We start from the raw sequence: 22,083 nt of genomic DNA on the forward strand, positions 1-22,083 counted from the left end.
CCTGCCCCAGTGGCTGGAAACAGCTGGTGGGTTTTGTGTTGCGCCGGTGAACTGAGCAGCCCAAAGAAGTTTTGGCAAACACTCGGCCTGGCCGGGACAAGGAGAGGTGGGTCAGCTCAGGAAGCCGTTTCCATGAGCCAACAGGGGGAACAATGCCCCTCTCAGCAGGGACAGAAGGGACACCCGCTCCCACTGAATAGCTCCCCAAAAAAACCCGGCTCAAAAGGAGCAAGGCCCATTCGCTTCTGGGAATCCAATAAATTGTTTCAGGAAGTGAAAGTCTGTCCCGGCTAATGGAGCCGTGATTGACAGGAGGTTCTCATTACAGCGCCCATCAGGGGACAAAGTGAATTCCAATGTTATTTAAGAGGTTAAGTAGAAATAAGATGCAGGTGACAGCCCAAGGCTTGAGGCATCAGGCACTGCTCTTCCTACGTTGTGTTTTTTTTGTGAAGAGACTCCATAAAATTTAAAATGAGTGGGGGCAGGGGCAGTTTAGGAAGTAAAATTTGGTCCTGCCATGACTCGAGGGGACTTTACCTGGCTGAGAAGCAGGGAAGTGAAGGTTCCTTTGGGAATTCTTGCATTAGGAGGTCCTCGTTCTCTAAGTCTAACATGGATGATACATTTGTAACCCCACCTAGGCTTGGGTCAGGTTGGGTTGGTCATGGCCCCAGGGCTGCTCCTGCAGCCCGCAGAAGCTCAAGGAACATTTGGATATCGCGCTCAGGGACGCCCAGGGTGGGATTATTGGGGTGTCCATGTAGGGCCAAGGGTTGGCCTTGATGATCCTTGTGGGTCCCTTCCAACTCAAGGTATTCTCTGATGGGTTTCTGTGTGTGCTCCTCCAAGGTCTGTACCTGTCTGGAGAAGCAAAAGAAACAGAAAATGCATTCCTGGTGACTCAGGTCACCCTGTCTTCCTGAGCAGGAGATGTCTCTGCACTGCCATAGGTTACAAAGCTAAAACTAAAGGCTGTTTCTGGCTTTGTTCAGCAGAAACAAAGCAAAGAAGAGCATCCAAATTGCAGTGTTGCTTGCACAGAGGAAAAGCTGTGATTTAAGCTGTGACCAGAGGTTTAAAGCAGATGCTAAACCTTACAGAGTATTTATTGCCGTATTTTTCCATTTTTCTGAGCTCCTGAACAAGCAGTGTCTTGGCACTTGTGGATGTCACAGGGTGGGAAGCTGAGGGAGCTGCTGATTCCTGGTATTGACAGAGCCTTGCATGGTGCATGGTCAGGTACAAGGATGTAATTTAAGCAGGGGGTTCACGGCTGGCTTGCGAGTGACGGCGAAACTCCCGCGTGTGACGCGTGTAATAAATCTGGTTGGGCGCAGGATTAATGTGGTATTCAAAATTATTATTTACCATTTGAAGTTGAGACGTGGCTGTGCACGAGGAGGAGCAAATGCTGTGTACAAGGCATCAGGGAAGGGTGCTCAGAGGGGAGAAGGAAAATACCTGCCTGCATTGTTTCACCAGTGCAGTCCTGGCTAACACTAATGAAAATTGCACTTGAAATGCAGGATTGATTTGTGATGAGCTCAGCCCTAAAGAGTACATTTGTGGAATGATAACCTGATTGGTGGTGCTGCCTCTTGAAGGGCTGAGGGGGTCTAATTGGCATATAACGCACTATAAATTTATTAGCAGCCTCTGCTTCCCCATTGGTGGGCCTTCTCCTGCTAACCACCAGGAAATTACCAATTTTCAGGAGTTACTCACTCAAGTCGTGCTGCGTCTGGGTTTTACAAAGAAATCTCCATTGCTGCTCTCATAAATCCTGGCTCAGAGTTCCTACAACTGGAAGGGGTCACTTTGTGCAGTGGACAACTTGGACACCTTGTGTTGGCCACTCAACTTGGGTCTCCTTGGCTCATCCTGCCTCTCCACAAACCCAAGCTGCACAAAGACCATTGGGAGGGAACGAATCCGTTTGGCAACCCCTGGGCTGCAGCTGCCAGGGAGCAGAAATTGCAGTTTTTTGGCAGTCCACATCCAGGGCTTTGATGGTTCTTATTGATACATTCAGCCCCAGGACATCTCAGGCAGTAGAGGACATACCCACTGTTAGGTTTTGCTTGGTTTGGGGTTTTTTTTTTCAGGAGCACAATAGGAATATTCAGAAGCCAGTGTAATTATTTCAGTGAGTTCACTTTCAAGATTGAGTCACAAATTAGAAAATAATATTCACATGTTTCTTCTAATTGGTAACAGATTAGGGATATTTTATCTTTTTTAAATAATTTCCAAATGTGGCCCAAAGAGGGATTTGCAGGGAAGTAGCTGGGAGAGAGAGAGAGAGACAGAGAGAGAGAGAGAGCACTTACACACCAGGAACACTTGGGCAAGAGGCTTTAATTCCTCAATTCTGGCTTTAATTCAGCTTTTAAATCCCTGCACAGCTCTCTCTGAGTTGCTCTCCAAGTGGAACTTGCTGTCACTTTTGGCAGGTGTCCCTGGTGCGGATTTTCTTTGCTGTCAGGATTTCTGTGGGTTTCCCACTGTCAAACACCCACCTTATGGCTTGTAAATCATAAAAGCCTAAAGCTTTGCAGGTGATTAATAAGCAGAGGTGCATTGGAGAAGCCTCAGCAGGACCTGAGCACTTCCATGTCTTCTGAAAGCCACGTCCATCTATAATCTCACCCTTTTGGGACACATTTGGGCAACCCCAGAGTTGTGCCATTGTTGGAAATGAACATCTAAACCCAAAAAAAAAGCGTTGAGATTTCAGTTTTTAGTCAGAGGAACCTCATAGATTTCTCTGGGTGTTAACTGCTGAGGATTCTCAGGTCTTCATCCCTTTTTATTCTACAGAAATTCTTCATCCACTTTGCTTTTCCAGAAATATGAGCAGGTCTACCAACAGTCTTTCTTTAAGTAATTATGATTTATGGTTTGAGAAGGGCATCAAACACCTGTAACCCTCTAAAACAGAGGCAAGTCCAAATGGAGGGAATACTTTGGGATCTCCAAGTTGCCAAAAAAGGCATAGTTTTTCCTAAATAAAAATAGCCATTAATAAATGAGACTGATGGAAGAGTCTGATGGCATCAACAATTTCTGTAGAGTCCTTGGCATCAGTGAGATGGTTCAGGTGGGATATTAGGGAAATTTCTTCACTGAGAGAGGGGTTAAGCACTGGAAGGGGCTGCCCAAGGAGGTGGAGGAGTCACCATCCCTGGAAGCATTCAAGGAATGAGTGGACACGGAAATAAGTGCCCTGGTATTTGGTTAAAGGTTGGACTTGATCTTACAGGTATTTTCCAAACTTAAGGATTCTGTGATGTTTTATCTGCAAATGAGGAGACATCAGAAGGTGAGGGGAGCAGAAAGGAGAGCTCCATGTCCCTTGGGAAGAGTTGGACAGCAGAGAGGTCCCTGCAGCATCTTTAGAATGTGGATCCCAGAAGTGCTGCCCAGAGGGATCCTCAGCTGTTGGACCTTCCCCTCAAAACTCAACTGCCTCCCACTGCTGACTTGTACAGAGCAAGCAGTTGGTTTTATTTGCTTGCTGTTCCAAATGTGTTTTTCTTCAGAGTCTGTGCTTTAACACAACATTTATTACTTGTATTTTCTCTTTTATGTCTTACATAAATTCAGTGTAATGGTTGGAGGGTGTTCTTTTTTCCCAAATATTCCAAAGAGCATCATCTTACTGCTTCTACTGGAATTAAGATACCATTAAAGCTCTGTGAAAGGACTTTTGTTTTTCCTTGCAAACCAAATTGTAGGAGTTACCGTTAACAGAGGATCAAGAAACATTTCTGAAGGTCTTTGTGAGGCGTTGCCATTAGACCATCCTCTTCCAGTTTTTGATCCTTTGGTAAAGACCAGGTTCTCCTGCAGCCCATAGCGTGTTTTTTCCATTTTGGATTGGTTGGACTTGATGATCCTAGAGGTCTTTTCCCACCTAATTGATCCTATGATGGAAGCCTCAAGCAAACTCTCAGTTGAGATCTCTTTCTGCTCTGGAAGTTTGTCATCCCCCTGTGAGGGGGTTTCTTTTCCCCCTCCATTATTTATGAGGCACTCACAGTTCTGCTGCTCCTCCACTTTCCAGCGGGGCGAGCAGAGGAGAAGCTCCATTTCTCTTCTGCGCTGTGTTTGCCATGGGATCCGTTCCAAAGCAGCTCACATCAGCGACTGTTATGGTATCCCTAATGCGCTGTGATGGGAGGAGCACAGCCCTGCTCCACGCCACACTGCTCAGGGATGGGGGCACCTCACGCCGCCACCTCGCTCCATCTCTCTCCTGCCACAGATTATTGAGATTTATGCCTTGCAATATTTGTGTGTCGCTCCCCACCCGCCACCTTGGAGAAGGGAATTTTCTTCTTTTTTTTTTTTCTTTTTTTTTTTTTCCCCCTCCCTTTTTAAAAAAATAAGTAATGGTTTTGTGAGCTCTACTTAAAACACTGCTGTGCTAAGCACAGCCTTGCTATAGGAGAAAATTAGTGTTAACAAATTGGAAATTAATGGAATCTTCTAACCCGAGTGACTGTATATCAAATGGCAAATTGAAATTTCCAGTCTGTCTTTAGGTACTGGCACAATGCAGTTTGATTTATGCACTTAAGACATCAGGTTAAGTGTGGTTACACACGAGTAATGAAATGCATTAGGTACATGTTTCCAATTACTATTCCCTGCATATATATATATTTATTACTGAAAACAGGCAAGAAGCTAATATACTCCTTGGTTTTAGCATTCCCATGCAACTGTTGCAGCTTTTGGCTTTTTTTAGGTAATATTTGTGGTGTGCCCAAGGGTTGAGGTTGCCCACCCAAGAAATGGAAGCAGTTCACTTGTCTGTCTAGAACCACACAGTGATAACTCATTTATCAGCCTTTTTTTCTTTTTTTTTTGGGTAGCCAGTGCAGTGATACGGTTTGGGTTAAATTTTGCATGGATGTTTACCTTGATACCAATGTGCCAGCATATAAAAGGAATCAGATCCTGAACTCAGGAGCTTTCCTGTTGGTCAGCAGAGGGTGGGTGTAAGGGAGCTGTTGTTCCTGAGTTTTGCATTCCAGACTCTTGTAAACTCTCTTCTTATAAACCTTAGGAGAAATCCATCTTCCTCCACTCTTCTCGGTGCTTTTTAAATTACTTTCACCAATCTGTGTGTTTAAAGTCACAGAGTCACAGAATGGTTTGGGTTGGAAAAGACTTTAAAGCTCATCCAGTGCCACCCCCTGCCATGGACAGGGACACCTTCTGCTCTCCCAGGCTGCTCCAAGCCCCAGTGTCCAACCTGGCCTTGGGCACTGCCAGGGATCCAGGAAGTGGATCTTCTCTGGGCACCCTGTGCCAGGGCCTCCCCACCCTCACAGTGAGAAATTTATTCCCAATATCCCATCTAAACCTACTCTCTGTCAGTTTAAACCCATTCCCCCTTGTCCTGTCATTCCAGACCCTTGTAAATAGGTCTCACTGTTTTTGTTGTTGACTCCCTTCAGGAACTGGAAGGCCACATGGGCCTTCTCTTTCCCAGGCTGAACATTCCCAATCCTCTCAGCCTTTCCTCATAGCAGAGGTACTGCAGCCCCCTGATTATCTTTGTGGTCTCCTCAGGACAGTGGTGAGCTCTGAATCCTTATGGTTTACCATTGTTAAGGTTTTTCCCTCTGATTGTCGCTGGCAATGCTTTTTCAAAAAATTCCAGGGCTTTTGGGGTTAGAGGAAAAGAACAACTTACAGCATTCTTCAAGCTTTTTATTAAATCTCTAGGGACGGTTTTCATTTCACATAGTTGTACAGAACAAAGTAAAAACCTGGATTTTTATTGAGAAAAGACTTAAGCAACTTGCAGGGCTTAGAGCTGTCACCCTTAGGATCTTTCTTCTCAACTTAATAAGCCTTATCTTAGTACCCACAGTATCCCCTGCTGTTGTATGTCACACAGTTTTTGCTTAACTTTGCACAGAGTAAACCTCAGGTGTGATATATTTTATCTGGTAAACCTTAAAAATTATTAGATGGAGTGTCGTGCAATGAAAACAGAAGTTGGATGCAATTTTCTGTGATAAATCAGAGCCCACAATTGAGGGGTATTTATCTGAAAAGCCTGAAGTCAGTAAACCTTGATGTCTCGGCCAGGCTGGTTGTTAATGTTGGGTAGCGATAAATCCTGGGGGTGTATTAGCGCTTCAAGGAGTGGTGCTGCTTACTCCATGGAGGGGTAACCTACAAGTGCAGAAACAGCAGCTGTTTGGGAGCTGTTTGGGAGCCCTGTGTCAGAAATGCTGTCAGGAGAGGGGGAAAAGGGTGGAGGAGCTCCAGCAAATCCAAATAATGATGATACTGGTAAGTGTCAGGCAAGACGTGATTAATTTGAGAAGCACGTTGAGCTCTGCACAAATGAGTGATCTCTGTCTCTCTCACACACAGCAGGGCTTTTTTTTTTCCCCTGAAACACACAGCTATGAAAGGAAAACTGCAAAATGGAATAGGAGAGTTAATGGTGGAGAAGGTCCAGAGCTGGGGGCTCCAGGAAATGAGTCCCTGAGAGCGAGAGGTGCTGCTGGTGGGAAACTGTGTGTATTTCATAGAATTCTGGAATGGTGCAGGTTGGAAAGGACCTTGAAGATCATCTTGTTCCAACCTTCTGCCATGGGCAGGGACACCTTCAACCAGACCAGGTTACTCAGAACCAGCCTGGCCTTGAACACTTCCAGGGATTTGTGTTGGTTTGGTTTGGTTTGGTTTGGTTTGGTTTGGTTTGGTTTGGTTTGGTTTGGTTTGGTTTGGTTTGGTTTGGTTTGGTTTGGTTTGGTTTGGTTTGGTTTGGTTTGGTTTGGTTTGGCTGAAAAGGACTGAGAGTAGGAGAAGTAACCTGAGTTTGACATGATTTTGCAGCACTGAATTGTCTGTCTCTTGGACAAAATTTGAAGAGTGTTGGATACAGTCCTCAGGCAGATAAATTCCCCATCAGCCAGTATCTAAATCATTTCCAGGCTGGGCTACCACACTGCTCACTTGGACCAGAGTCCAAGGCAAGACGCGGGTTGGCTGATCCGCGGCTCTCCTATGGGGCTGCCCTTCGTCCGTCAGGGATGTTTAACTTGTAACAAATAATAAGCTTAATAGGTTGACTTTATTTAATTATTAATGATCCCTTTCTGTCCTTACAGCTCATAAAACACCCTGTAGGTTGGCAAAACACTCATAATATTGATCAGGAGCCAGAGAGATATTTATTTCCTCTTTACCCCAGCGCGCATAAATCGCGGTCCGTTCCCTTGGCAGGCGGGATTTACAGTGGACCCATTTCTTCAAAGCTCTCTGTAATTAAGGAATAAATACCCATCGGTCTTTGTTTGCTGTCTGGAGCCCTCTTGTTTGCCAGGGACCTGGATATTCCCGGTGGGCTCGTGCCTTCCCCCTTAGCAACGTGGCCGGGCGGAGAAGGCATGCGGGGCGCGGAGCCGCTCAGCTGCTCAGCGCTGCCTTTGCAATGCGGCAGAGGGGTCTTCTCCTGCAGAGAGAGAGGAAGCCCCTGTGTTTTCTCAGCATATTGTTCCCAGCTCCTCTTCCATGCCTCTCCTCCCAGTTCCTGCTTTGCTCGGGGCAGGAAGGCACTTTGGAAATTCCTTGCTGCTAGCCCCTTTCTTCTCGCCCTCTCTTCTTCCCCCCTCCCTTTTGCTGTTGCAATTAAAAGCATCGTGAACCTTTCTCCAACATTTCAATCCTGTCCTCCCACCCCCCCAACCCCCCCAATGTTTTCCTTTCACCCATCCCAACACTGCAGCACCAGCTCTGTCCAAAGCAGTGCCATTTATTGGGATCATCACAGTTTGTGATGTTGTTTAATGGGGAAGCCCCAGCACATCCAGCTGCCCTGAGCCAGTCATTAGGTGATGTGTGCTCCTTGTGTGCTGGACCACAAAGCTAATGACACATCCTGGGGCTCTTCCAGGAGTTTGGGAGGTGCAGTGGGTTAGATTTACTTCATTTTCTTGGAAGAGACACATTAACCTTGTCAGCTGGCCAACAGGAGAGGAAATTTGGCAGAGCTCTTGCTGAGCTGGCCAGGTTACCACAGCGTTAAAGGGTTGTACTTCAGTGAGCAACCAGAAATGGCAACACACGGGCACAGCACCTGCACAGCGACCGTGGAGACACCACTGAGAGGCCTCCTCTCTTACAGAATTAGTTCCTTTAGCAAGAGAGGAGAAAAGGATGAAAAAAAGTCAGGAGCTTTTCAGTGTTGTCAGAGGTGTGGAGGATAAAACTTCACTTCAAAGTGCCTGAAAGAAGCCTGCTCTTATTTCTGGTGATGGGGAATCAATGCTGTGCCATGGTAAATACCTGCTGTCCACCGTCTTTCTAATTCAGCCTTCAGAATTTGATCTTTTTTAGCAAGTGGTGAGTAACTCTGGATAACGACACAGCATTTTATTCATCCTTTTAGTCATGCTTTGGGAAGAGCAAGGCTGCTCTTGCTCCGGAGCTGTGGAATTCTGATGGCAAATTCCCAGGCTCTCCAGCCACGTGCTGTTGCCTACTCAGGCAGTTCTGGGTCACTGCATGAACACGACTTTTTTTCCCACCCTGCACGTCCTCTCCGTGTTTGCCTCCTGATGTCACTCCACCAGGTTATCTGTGAGGGACAGATGGAGCTGAAGGTAGAGGTGAATGGGAGCGAGGAGGAGTCAGGATGAAGGGTGGACACCAACAGGATGAGGCTTCTGATGGGATTTGTAGGGTGGAAAACCACATGATGGGGCTGAGCTGTGTAGGATGTGGGCTCCTCAAGGAGCATCTCCAGTGCAAACCCACGGCTGGGGAACACAGTGCAGCTCCTGGAGCGAGGCTGTGCTCAGAGGAAATCTGCTTTTTCTCTTCTCTGATGCTCCCTGCTTACCCTCCCCCCTTCCAGTGCCCAGTATTTATGTTTCCACATAATAATGATGTGATGTGGCTGGCAGAGTAATTTAAATAATTGGACATTATCTTGAGAAGCAAGAACCTAATTAGATCAAAATAAACTGAGAACTGAAATTTTCATCTGTTTCTAATAACCTTTTTACCTATGTACAATGTTGCTGCTGCAGCAGGGATTTCATTATTCACACCACACTATGTTGGGGTTCGTGAGTGATGGAGACTCCTGCAGGAGCAGAGAGCTTGGTGGCACTTTGTGGACAAGATTAGTGACTCATTCCTGGTTCTGTAGAGTGTTTTGCAGTGATCCTCTGCTGTATTTGTCCCTTGTGTAACCAGCAGATACAGATCAGGGTTTGAAGGCAGATATTTAAAGAGAAAAGGCTCAAAGAATGTCTGACCTTAGAGCTCTGTCATTCATTTCTCTAAGTTTGTCTAGGAGCTTACAATGTTTCTTTTGCTGCATAAGAGGAAGAGGCAGCTCAGACCTTCTCCAGCGTTTGGTGTCATTGGGACTGTCAGAGCACGTGAAGATGTTGCTTCTACAGCACACCAGCTTTGATTTGGTCCTGAGACAAGGACTCCAATGTTGAAAGTTCACTGAAAGAGTCTTGGTTTGGCTTTGACAACTACAGCTGGAGGTGTCTGGTGTGGAGAGGGTCATTTAGAATTGCCAGCATCGCAATTAAGGGAGGAAAAGAGGGAAATATTTACTATCCTTTATTTTAGGGACTGGCTCAGTGTCTTTCTCCTGATGAGTTGCTCTCCCTCACACTTCCTCATACTCTTATTCAGTTGATTTATTTAAAGGTATGTCAGTGCTGGCTGAAATGAAACACTGTGCCTCCTCTTCCTGCTTATTGCTGACCGCTCCAATAATTCATTTTTTAGCTCATTAACTAACAGGGGATGTGAGCAGTGGTCCTCCGGGGAACTGCAATGAGGTTAAGTGATCTACTGCTGACAACTCTGCTCTTGGACTGGCCTTCCTTGGGGGAAATGAAACCTCAACCAAGACAAGCTGTGGATCCCAGAAGTGAAATTGGGGCATCAGAGCAACAATTGCAGTATTTATGTCTTGTTGTCAGGGTTTCTGAGACGAATGTGAGCGGTGGAGCTGCAGCTGTCTCCCAGCAAAGTCCCCAGGACTTCCCATCCAAATGAAATGGTTTGTGCCAGAGATGGAGGGAGGATGTTTGTGGACATTGCCTTTCTAGATGCTCATTGGAAAGCAGTCCTTGTGTGTTGTAGCTGTCCATAAGGTGTAGTCCAGTGTGCTTTTCCTTCTACCTCTGATGAGGTTTTGTTTTCAACCCTAACATCCAAACCTTCCACGTGCCCAGTTTGTCCTGTTGGAAAAGACCTGAATCTCACTGCATACTGATGTCAGTGATGTGCTGCCCCAAATGCCTGAGGCCTTTGAAGGCACTTTATTTTGATTTATAGTTCCACCACAGCCCTTGATGTGACTCCAAAGGTGGAACTGGATCTTCCTGAGTGAACTCATGGTGCCCAGCACTGAGGCAGGTGGGAGCACATTCTTCTTCCTGTGATACTGAATTTTAAAGAGTTTCCTGTTCTTTCAGTAGGATAAAACTGAGCAGGACTGGGGCATCCCTGTGTCTCTTCCTTGCATCCCTCCAGGAGCATCAGGATTGCCCACACAACACAGAGCAGATGTGAAATTTGTGCTGATAGATTTGTGAACCAGCAGCCTCAATCTTTGAGAGCCTCTGCCTGATCTAAGCAGTTATTCTCTCTATTTAGTGTCACTATTACAGTTTAGGCTGAGAGGTGATTGGAAGTGGGAGACTTGTGTCAGACAGATTTTTTTTTCTAAATAGAAAGGGACTTTTTCAGAGATCACAGCAATCGGTGCTCTGATAAGAGCCAGAAGTTTCTCTCACTCCAAAGATGGTCTGGGGGAGAGGGGGATTCATTTGCAGACCCTTGACTAAGCTAAAAAAAAATATTACTTATATATCAAATATTACTTATATATCTGAGGAATATTTTGCCTTTAGGATGTATGAACGTACAAAAAATAAATCCCCAGAGCCCTGTTGTGTGTTACTGTGGGTGAACAGCACAGGTTGAATCACCTCATTTTCGTGTTTTAAACATGTTCTGGATGTGTTGGTTATACTCTCAATACCTCTGTGTGTGTTTAGAAATCATGTGAGGTCTTTGTTAACATCCTTGAAGATAATCTAGATGGGTACTGGGAGTAGAACTGTTGCAAGAATGCCCCTTTTATTGTAGATAATTGCGTGTTACTTTATCCCTTTCGTGGCACTGCTTCTAGTTTGGCTTCTTACCTTAAAAAATGTAATTAGAAAAACCATGAATTAAAGATTCTGATAACAGAACTCCTTTTCTTCCTCCTCTCCATCTGGAATACCTGCAGCAATACTCCATTTATCAGATCCTGCCATCAAAGGTTAATTTGCAACTGCCCAAATGGGTTGTGGAAGGTTTTTTTTGGTGTGTCTTTTAGCTTGCAGGAGTCATTCAGAGGTTTGAGGTAAAAGAAGCACTCTCTGTGTTAATTTTCTGTTTGCACTTTTGCTCTGAAGAAAAGCCCTGGCCCTGTTTGTGGGGTAAACTGTGGCCAGGGCAGGGAAGCTGTGCCTGCTTTGGGAAGCTGTGCCTGAAAGCATCCGGGCAGGTCACAGCAAGGTCACTCCACATGTCCCAGGAAATGATGCAAAACTAATCCAGATTTGCTGGTGGAAGGAGATGTTTACATAAGTATTTAAAAACAGATTAGGGCTAACCTGACACTAGATTACTGGGAGCAGTGTAAACACGACTGAAAGGCGTAAACAGAGCTTGGCCTTTTGTACTCCAGAGGAGAGAATCTGTCGCCAGGACCCAGTTGCCTGGCTCAGGTGATGTTTGTGGTTTTCACAGGCTGAGCAGATTACCTGAGAGACCTCTAAATGGGGCTTTGTCTGGGGCTGGTGCTCTCAGATCGTGCAATTGTATGGTAATTTTTGAAATGGTGAGTGGAGGGCCTTGTTTGTAGTCCTTGTTCTGCTGTAACCTGATAGCACCAGAAAGCTTCTGATGGTTCTTTGATATATCAGGAGGAAAAGGCGCTTCAAAGCACTGGTTTGAATTTTGGGAAGACAAGAGGGATCATCCTTATGCCTTTATGAACATGACTTAGTTTGGAGGGGGACAGAGCCCCCATTTGGTTACTTCTGGTCTGGGATACAGAAATTGGGAGCACTTTATTTGCAGTGTATTTTCCAGCCTTAAAGTGGAACCTGGCAGCTTGTTGTGTCTTTGGTCTTTGTGACTGCGAGGGCTCTTGCCCTGACCTCTTGCTGGCCCAGGGTTTTTTAAGGCCTCCTGGCTGTTGTGATCCTACAACCCCCTGGGCACATGGGCACAGCATCCATCAAGGAGGATCTCAAGCACTGCCTCAGGAACAGTAAGGTGGACAACGAAATATTGCTAAAAACACAAGTTTGGGTGACCTGTTCCTAAGGTTTGGGTGAACTGTTCCCGTGAGGGCTTCCTTGACATGGATTTGAAAGGGGAAATAACCTCCTTCTGTTGGTTGAGCACTGTTGGCCGTGACACCAGGTGAGAATGACCTGTCCCCTCTGGCTTCCCTAGGGAGGAGAAAGAGCTCTGGATCCGCGCCAAGTACGAGCAGAAGCTCTTCCTCGCCCCGCTGCAGTGCCTGGAGCTGTCTCTGGGCCAGCATCTCCTGAGGGCCACGGCCGAGGAGGACTTGCGGACGGTGATCCTGCTGCTGGCCCACGGCACGCGGGAGGAGGTGAACGAGACCTGCGGGGACGGGGACGGGCGCACGGCCCTGCACCTGGCCTGCCGCAAAGGGAACGTGGTGCTGGTGCAGCTCCTCATCTGGGTAAGGATGCACTGCTGTGCCCGGGGCTGGCCAGTGTCCTGGAGCCGCTCCTGCAGGGCTTCACACGGACCATGTCCTGGGGCTGGGTGTTCCTCACTGCAGGCTTCCAAAGGGCGGCACCGTGGCAGAAAAGCATGTTTGTGGTGGCAGAAAAGCATGGTTGTGGTGGTAGAAAAGCATGTTTGTGGTGGCAGAAAAGCATGTTTGTGCCTCTCTGCTGCTTGCTGGAAAGGGAAGGAGAGCGTGGGAAACAAGGGAGGAGAGATTCCCTTAGCTTGGAATACCGCCGGGGCAGATTTTGTCCCACACGTGTGACTCCCTCCCTCGAGAAACCTTTTTCTCCATACGTGGCTCAGTGTTGTCAGGCTGCTCTCCCGCCTGCTCCCTCATCCTCCCTTAAACCCAATCCCAAACCCATCCCGAAATTCGACCAGCACAGCTCCCAACAGCGCCCCTCTTCTTGCCCCGCAGTACGGCGTGGACGTGATGGCGCGCGACGCCCACGGGAACACGGCGCTGGCCTACGCCCGCCAGGCCTCCAGCCAGGAGTGCATCGACGTCCTGCTGCAGTACGGCTGCCCCGACGAGCGCTTCGCCCTCATGGCCACCCCAAACCTGTCCAGGAAGAACAACAACCGCAACAACGGCGGCGGGAGGATGCCCACCATCATCTGAGGGGAGCTCGCTCGCGTGTTCGCTGAGTCACATCCGCAGCCTCGCATTCCTCCATCCCCATCACCGCTCTGGGAGTCTGGTAACTCTCCATCTCCCTTTTCCCTTCAGTCCACCCCCGAGTCCCAGCCGGCACGTGGAGAGCGCCAGGGGCCGAGGAGGAGCGCGGGGGGCTGCCGGGCAGGCCGTTGTTTCAGCGCCCGCCGGGCCGGGAGGGCGCGGGGGCAGCGCCCGGGGACACGCCACAGCCCCGGGGCGCCGAGGGACGGGCGGGGGAGAGGTGAGCCGGAGCAGAAGGAAGGAGAGCCGGTGACTTTCCCGATCTGACAGTGAAGCACATCAGAACATTTCACCTCTACCGAACGCGGCGACGCCTGGATTTCCATTCTCTTCTCCTGAAGAGCTTGACGGCATAAATCAGAAGCAAGCACAGAGTTTGTCAGGTTTGAAGCTCCTATGATGGTATGTGTCAAATCAGTTGTAGCTAATCTGTCCGGGGAGAATACTGGCTTCATTACACTTGTATAGTTGAGTTCTTCCAGCATTACTGCTGTTTAATAGAACATGATTAGTCATCACGGAGAAAAAAGCATATTAGCTGAGGAGGTAGTTACATGGCACGCTTCGGTGATTGCTTGGATGTGATTGCAATATTCTTAGAAGCATCATATTATCTCAGACATGTTCTTTCGAGCCCTTGGAGCCCTCCTTTCTAAATTCACTGTCATAATTTAGTATCTGTTTAATTTTTCAGTCCAAAGAGAGGAAATGAGTTGCTGAGTGTTATTTGACTGCAGTCTCCTTGGTGTAAAAACAAAATGGAAAAAATAAATAAGAGTAAGCCTGAAACACAAAAAGGAATAATGAATACAGCTACGGAAAACAACATTTCAAATACGTTTGGTGAAATTAATAAATGCGTTAAAGGCTGATTTTTATTTTTTTTTTTTTAATTTTTTTTTTTTTTAATGTTTTCAGCCAGCAGAAATAGGTTCTGTCATTTTGCCAAGGTAAATTGTGTTGAGTTTTTGGTCACTCCTATGATGCATTGCCTAACTTATACAGATTTTTGTATTGTGTCTCTAGATTCTATGTATTTAAAATCTATTTGAATAAAAAAAAGACCGTAAATATACATTGAATTTTTTTTTTTTGTACAGAAAATGACATCTCTGTTAATTTATAAACTGTAATGGATGTGAGCTAAATAATGTGCAACTAGTTAGGATCTGTGGGTTACAGATCATTATTGTCCATTGATAATATTCCCAGCAGTGAACTCTTCTTTCCAAAGCCTGTGAGGAGCAACATATCAGAAAGAGATCGGGGCACGTTTTGGCACAGGGAAGTTAAAAAACCACGTGAGACCTTTTAGAAAGGAGAAAAGAGGCTGTTCCTCAGCGCTGTAAATACATTTTACTCCAGAAGTCAGGAAGCTTTCACAAGCCAAGACAAAAAGGCCCATTCTGGCTGGGGGAAGATCAGATTTGATTAAGTTCAGAATTGATAGCCTTCACCACGGCGGGCAGCGCTCCCAGCCCGGCTGCTTTCGGCAAGAAGAATGGCTTGTGGAAGTAGCCTGGACAGTTCATTGCAATTCCAAGTTTTAATACTTGATTGGATTATTTTGGGCTTAGGGGGCACATCCCAGCTTCTTCTGCTTCCCACTAGCAGGATTCTGGTGTGGGGAAGGTTTTGGCAGGCAGGAAAGTGACTTTTATTTTTATTTTTTGAAATGGCATATGGCAATGTGGGGATGGGGACAGGATTTATCATGGAGAGAGTTGAAAACTCAACTGAATTCTGATGGCAAAGGAGCAATTATGTGAAGGCAGTGAGGTGCACACAGCATAGCAATTTGAAAATCTTCCTGGCTCCTGTGTATTTCCCAAGCTTTTGGTGGTGCCCTTCCTTGGGGCTCTGAGTTTCATTCAGCACACAAATGGGAGGAGCAGCTTCTAAATAAACAGAATGTGGGAAAATTGCAAAGGAAAAAATGCAATGTGGTTATCTTAAGGGAAACAAAAAAAAACAAAAAGGAAAAATGACAGATTTGAGGTAAAATTCTGGGAGAAAAATGAGCATCAAAGTGGAAGCACAGGAATATTGACCAGCTTCTCTTCTTTGGTGGTGTTGTCCTTTTGTACTTTGTTGTTTTCTAGACCTTTGAGTATTTGGGGAGAGGGAATCTTTCTCCAGCCAGTCTGTGCTGACTGCACCAGACACAGCTGATTCCCTTCCCAATGGGATACTTCTAAACATTTTATTATTTTTTTTAATCCAGAAAAGGTGTCTGTTTGAACTGCCATTTCTCCACCATTCCTGATGTTTGGTACTTGGAGGTGGTCCCTCAGGGAGGGGATAGCCCAGCTGATGTGCAGCTGCAGGGGATGCTGTGGAACCCTCTGTGTGCTGGTGCTCAGCAGCTTTGCCACAGCAGGGATTCAGGAATGGCAATCCCAGAGGTGCTAGAGCTGCCTGCTGCTCCCCCCAAGGAGCATCCAGGGCATTTGTATCCCAAAAACCAAGTCCAGTGTTTCAAACCCATGGTGGGCAGAGTTCTCAGTGCACATTCTGTTTCAGAGTTTTAGGTTTTTTCCTAATTTAAATCCTTTTCCTCTACATTGTTTAATGCTCTCTCTTTGGGCCACCTTCCTCAGGCTGAGGGTGATGTTTGATAAACAAGGGCAGCAGGCAGATTCCAGGTAGACAAATTACGTGGTCCTTTCCTAAAGATCTTCTGAGGGCAACCCTGGAAAAAGCACAGAATATTTTTAGGAGAGGAAATTCCAGTGTATTACAGGAAAAATTATGCATCCAGGCAAGCCAAGTAATACTTCTATTAAGTGGTAACATGGTTGCTTTTAACCTAAACCTGGTTTTGAAAGTGTTGGCATTGAAGCAGTGTCTGTGTCGGGGTCTGTGGGGAGCATTCCCAGCCTTGCACGTGTCAGAGCTCCCAGGAAAAGTCAGGAGGTCCCAGAATGTCCTGAGTTGGAAAGGTCCTGATGGGTGAGGTCACCCAGGGCTGTTGTCACCAAGTCACTCCTTGCAGGGTGGAGGATGGCTCCCACCAAGGCAGGGATGGAGGAAGCTCTCCTTGGCTGGATCCTGGTGGGGTTGGCTTTGAGAGCTCCCCAGGCTTTTCAGGGGATGTGTTTGCACTGTGCAGAGGCTGCTCTTGGAGCCCTCCAGGTGCAGAGTCAGACAACATCTCCTTGGAGATCCCACAGGAATTGTTATTCCCATTGTTCACCCCATTCTCCCTCCCCTTTCCCGCTCCTTGTCTTGTGTTTAGCCACTCTTGTTGCTTTTTTACAAGCCCTAAGTGTGACCCAGTCCATGAGAAATCCCAGCAGCCAAAAAGCTGTTTTCTCTGGAGTCTGTGGCTGTGGTCATTGCTCTTCCCACTTAACCCTTCCCCTCATCCCAGACACCTTGAAATGCCCCTTCCTCTGCACTTTATCCATCACTAAAACACCAGAAGCGAGTCAGCCATTGCTGTTTCTGTATTTCCTCCTATCTTTGTCTAATTGCTGTGGAATTTAGTTGGATGTGTCACACCTGAGCCTGGGTATTGCCAGGGAGGGTTCACTTCTCCTTTGTCTTTCTGAAGAAAAAAGACCCAACCTTGGGAAAACTCAGGGTCCTGCCCTGAATGCAGAGATTTGGCCAAGGGCTCCCATTACCAGATCTCCAATTCTGGTGGTAAAAAAGGAGCAGGGGGGGAAAAAAAAAAGCAAAAAAATAAAAGCTTGGAGAACCTTGGTGCTGCTGGGAAAGCTGGGTGAGCTCCTGGAAGGCAGAGAGGATTTTGGAGCATTTGAGCGCAGTGTAAAATAACCGTGTCAACATTAACATTGTTTAATTCACTGTCTTGTCCCCCTTCCCTTAAATTATGTGTGTTAGTGCAAAAAAGAAATAAAAATAAAAAGCTTTAGCTGCACTTGGAGATTTCCCTGGGCCAGAGAAGGCCGAGTCACGTAGGGAGAGGAGTCGAGGTGGGAATGCAGATCCGGGTTTGGAAGTGATCTCTGGCACTGTAATGTAGAATAATTAGATTATATGGGGTTGGAATAGCTTCAGCTTTTATATTTGTATGGAGATCGGGAGAAATGAAGTAATTTGTAGTTTCTAGTGTAAAGTAGTGGTAGTGGAGACAAGCACAGATTTCACAAGGGGGTCCCCAAGGGGCCCTTCCCAAACGTCTCGGGGAGCCGCCTTTGCACCTTAACAGGGATGGTTATTGGGGTTCATTGTTGGTGAAAGGGTCATTTCATGTTTGGTTTAGTGGTTGTTGTCCCCAGGGGAACTCGAGGGGAAGGAGGAAAGCATTGGGGACCAAACTTAGGGGCACCTTGGTGGGACAGGAGACAACTTCCCCATCCTCATCTCATCGTCAGGCGTCTTCCTTGCCCCTCCAGAGGCTGCCCCATCGACCCTTAGGTGGGATCTCTGCCTGTTGGGCCTGGATCCTCAGTTCCACACTTCCCATTCCTGATGGTTTGTGGGTAAAATCTACTGCGTAGAAAACCCAGGTTTGGATGTTCTCGTGTTTGCTGCACAATGGGAACAAAAACAAAGGCTGTGCAGTAAAGATCTTTTCAAGGTGGAAAAGAAACGCTGAACTACCCCAAATTAAGAGGTTCTGCAATGAGTTTGGAGTTCTAAGCTACCAAAAAAAAAAAAGGTTGGCTTGAATGGTTTTATTGGAAAATAATTTCTTTTTTGGAAAAAAGTAATAGAGGTCATAGAGCAAAACATCCAGAGGTGTAGATGGGTGAATTTGTTGGTTTAGGATATTTGTAGGTTTTGCTTTCTTGTTTAGCATGGGCCAATGTTCAAAGTAAATATTGGGACAGTTTACCTTGAGTTGACTGAGTCTGTCCCACTCTTCAAAGGGAGGTTTGAGGGGTTTTGGCCAGGATTGTCAGGAGCTGGGAATAGTTCATGTTTTGAGAGGGGAATTGCATGATTTCTGCAAGTGAAAGGTCAGTTTGGGACGTGTTTTTAGGGCCCCAAATTGGCTAGCATGTTTGTGGCCCCATTTCATTTCAGGGTGACAGCAGGATGTGGGTGAATGAACTCCCACCATTTACTACCATCTTCAGGGAGGAGAATTTCACTTGTGGATGGATAAAATAAAGAAGTCTTTGTACATTTCAGCAGTTTAACCTCTTCATCTCCCCATGCCTGCCTGGATCCCAAACCCCTGTGGCACATCCAGGCGGCAGCGGTCGGTTCTGCTGGCGGGCAGAGCCTCAGCCTTCCCTCAGCCATGGATTTTCTGGATGTGGTTTTTTTTAGCTTCCAGTGCTAAGGACTGGCTGATTAGCAGTGCTTCAGAGCTACTCATTTTCACATCTGTGTGTTCTGTACAAAATGTGAAGGGGGGTGGGTGGGGGACGCTTCAGAGGTCTCATGGCATGCCGTGGGGATGGTGGCCACCTTGCTTGCTGGCAGTGAATAAACCTTCAGCTCTTCCCCGCTTTTCCATTTGGGGTTTTTTGTTGTTCCTGAGAGCTGAAGTAGCTAAAAGCAGTTCCCTGGTCCTCAGGAATTGCAGGGTATGAGGAGGAGAACCCCTCACAGAGACAGCTCAAAGGCAAACCCCAAACTCCTGCAGGACCAAGGAAGGGTTTTGGTGCTGAGCGTGGGGATTTTGGGCATCTGCATCCCAAATGTAGGGGTTGAGCTGAGTTGAACCCATGGGTGAAGTGCAGCCAGGGTGTCCTGAGCCCTCAGCTGTCACCTGGAGGTCACTTCTTGCTCTGTGTGTGTGCTGGTGCCTGCTCCTCACACTGCTGTTGGTGTTTGTGGGAATCCCCTTGAGCACCATCAGGAGCTGCAGCCAGGCTTTGGTTGGATGTTTCCAAACGGGCAAATTTCCCAGCTGGAGCCAGACCAGGACTTCCAAGGAGGCAGGATGGGGGAACACTGGCTTGAGGGATGGAGAGGTGCAGGGAGATGAGGCCCAGGCTTGCTGCAGACTCACAGGTTTTCCTAAAATCCAACTCCTTGAGGCAGCAACATCCAGCTTGTGAAAACCTTGAGTTTGGCCTCCAGGACTGGAGGGGAAAAATCCCTCCCTTGCTGGAGAGGAGAAATCCCAGCTCACCACTGCAGGTGGGAAGCTCCAGAGAAGGAGGTTCTGAAGGTGGAAAGGACAGAGTCTTGCATTTCAGATTATTTCTTTTTAATATAAATTTGCTTGGGACTCATCTTTCTGGCTGGATCTGAGTGTGGGAGCAGTAAGCTGTCAGGGATTCAGCGACGCTTCGGGTCCCGCTGCCTTTTGGGGCTGTTGAGGATAACAGGGAGATGTTTCCAAGGGAGATGTTCCCAAGAGCTGTCTCCAGGTGGGTTCTTCCCCAAGGGCAGCTCCTCATCCCTCCCTCCACGTGTTCTTGGTCATGACTGGCTCCAAAATTTTTGCTGTGGGGGGTCCACTCAGCTGCAGTGGGCTTGTGTGCCACAGTCTGGGAACACCTGCCCTGGTGGTGTGGACACCATTTCTAGCCTGGCTTTGGGTTCTTGTCCTTCCAGGGGCAGTCCCTAGGGAGAGGGCAGGTCTGGCAGGGCAGGAAGGAGCTGTGGAGGGCCATGGCCAGGGACTCAGCTGGATTCTCCACTGAATCTGCTGAGGAGAAGAGGATGTGCCCATCCTCTGAAAGCACCGTGCAAGTCCCAGCTTTCCAGGGTCTGGCCCAGCTTCCTTTTACTGTGTCACTGTCACAAGAGCACCTTTCACTTGTAGAGTGCATGTGGGGGCACAGACTGAGGGGTGTTTGGGGCAGGAGTGTCTCCTGAAACACCAGGGACTCCTTTTGAGATGGATTTGACTCAGCTTGGAATGGCCAAGAGCTCGGATCTGCAGCTCCTGCTGCCTTCAAAGCCCACAGCTCCAGCAGGATTTGAGCACAACTCAAATGCTTGGCCCACCCACACCTGAGCAGCTCCAACCTGTGGCCACCTGCAAAGGCTGGATTTTGTGTTCAGCCCCCAAATCTTTCAGGTCTTTCTGCTGTTTGGTGTTTTGTCTTTCCAGTTGAGTAGGGGAGGGAGCCCAGGTGAGGAGGGGACACCTGCTTGGGGTAGAGGCAGGAGATACCGAGCACATGGCAGGCTTTACAGCAAGTTTTGGGTTGTTGGGGCTTGGTTTTTTTGTTTTGTTTTCTGTTTCTGTAAATAATAATGTATAAATGATGACGAGACAGTGTGGAAATTCTAAAAAAGAAAAAAAAAAAAGAAAAAAAAAAGTCTTTTGTTGTTGTTTTTATATTACCTCATCCAGCAAGTTTGTTTTACAATGACTCAATGATGCTTTATTTATATTGTTTGTACTGTAATTAAACTGATGGACAAACATTTCACTTTGCTTGTTGTTTCCTATGATTTGGGTTTGATTAAGTATGCCAGTTTGTATTATGTTCCCCTTTCCTCTCTCTCTCTACACGTCAAGATTTTTTGTGTCAGCTGTACAGTATTCTGAATAATTAAAAATTAAAATTAAAATTAAAAAAAAAAACAAAAAGGAAACAAAAAAGCTGTAAAGTACTGCAGAGAGAGGCTGCTATATTGTATAGGTCTCTTTCTAATAAAGACAAGAAAACTTGTTGGTTGCAGCTCGTTCTTCCCTTGAGTCTTGGTGGTTTCATTCCTGCCACTCTTTGCCAGCAATAAAGATGAAGGATTATCCAGGAGCTGGGATGCCAGAAGAGCCAGTAATTGATAAATTGATTGCAAATTGATAAATTAAAAAGCAGTAAGTCAGCCAGGCCGTAATGGGTGTGTATCTAAGAGTTCTGGAAGTGCCTGTGGAGTGAGTGACAGATCCCCTGGCCAAAAATATGGGAGCTTTCATTAAAAACAGTTCTTCCCCCTGAGGAGGGGAGCAGTAAATGTTGCACCTTGGCTTTAAGACTCTCTGGAGGTGATCCAAGGAATTAGGCTGGTAACTGTTCCATCTGTATCTGCTAAATTGGTCGAAATGATCATTTAAAGTAAGAATAATAAAACATCTTTAAGGTCAGGATGTGGCATGGCCTAATCACTTCTTTGGAGGGAAATGGTGGCTCTCCATTCGGCTCCTGTGAAGGAGCCAGCTCCAAGCCCTGAACAATGGCAGCTGATTGATGTTTATTTACAGTTTTAGAGGTCTTGTCCCGAGTACAACCCCAGGAGAAATCAAGAATCTGGGCAGGCTCAAGGAGAAGACAAAGAGAAGGTGATGGAGAGGGAAGCAGGAGGTGATGGGTTTTCAGCAGGGCAAACTGGGAACTCACTGGGAAGGTCCCTGCAGGAAGAAATTGGATCATGTTGGGGGAGCTGTGTGGTCCATGGAGAACAGCAGGTAAAATTCCATAAATGTGCATTGAATGGAGAGGGGGAAATGATGATTTAAAGAAGATTTGAACAACCCTGGTGTGAAGGATGAAGTGAGACATTTGAGATCTACAAGGGCACCATGGAGGGAGAACCAATTCTGTGGTTTGCCCAATCTGTGCTCATCTCACACACCACAGAGAAATTGGGGTGCTCAGAGATGAGGAAGGGTGGGAAAAGTGGGGAGTTTTCCTCCAAAAGAGGGAGAAGCAGCAGATGGAGTTGTGTCTTTTCCTGGCACCTTG

At 46.9% G+C, this 22,083-nt stretch overlaps 1 protein-coding gene across 10 annotated transcripts in view; it reads left to right on the forward strand.

Annotated features, from left to right (window-relative positions):
• The window catches only part of AGAP1 (ArfGAP with GTPase domain, ankyrin repeat and PH domain 1), a 307,695-nt gene extending 286,617 nt beyond the window's left edge, over positions 1-21,078 (forward strand). For all 10 annotated transcript variants that reach the window (XM_015634034.3, XM_015634041.3, XM_015634033.3 and 7 more), the window contains 2 exons: positions 12,526-12,781; positions 13,253-21,078. In XM_015634034.3, the coding sequence (XP_015489520.1) occupies positions 12,526-12,781; positions 13,253-13,456 (460 nt within the window). In that variant the 3' untranslated portion in view covers positions 13,457-21,078. The remainder of the gene's footprint in view (positions 1-12,525; positions 12,782-13,252) is intronic.
• The last annotated feature ends 1,005 nt before the right edge of the window (positions 21,079-22,083 follow it).

The sequence above is a fragment of the Parus major genome, chromosome 7, assembly GCF_001522545.3.
Source record: "Parus major isolate Abel chromosome 7, Parus_major1.1, whole genome shotgun sequence".
NCBI classification, from domain to species: Eukaryota; Metazoa; Chordata; class Aves; order Passeriformes; family Paridae; genus Parus; species Parus major.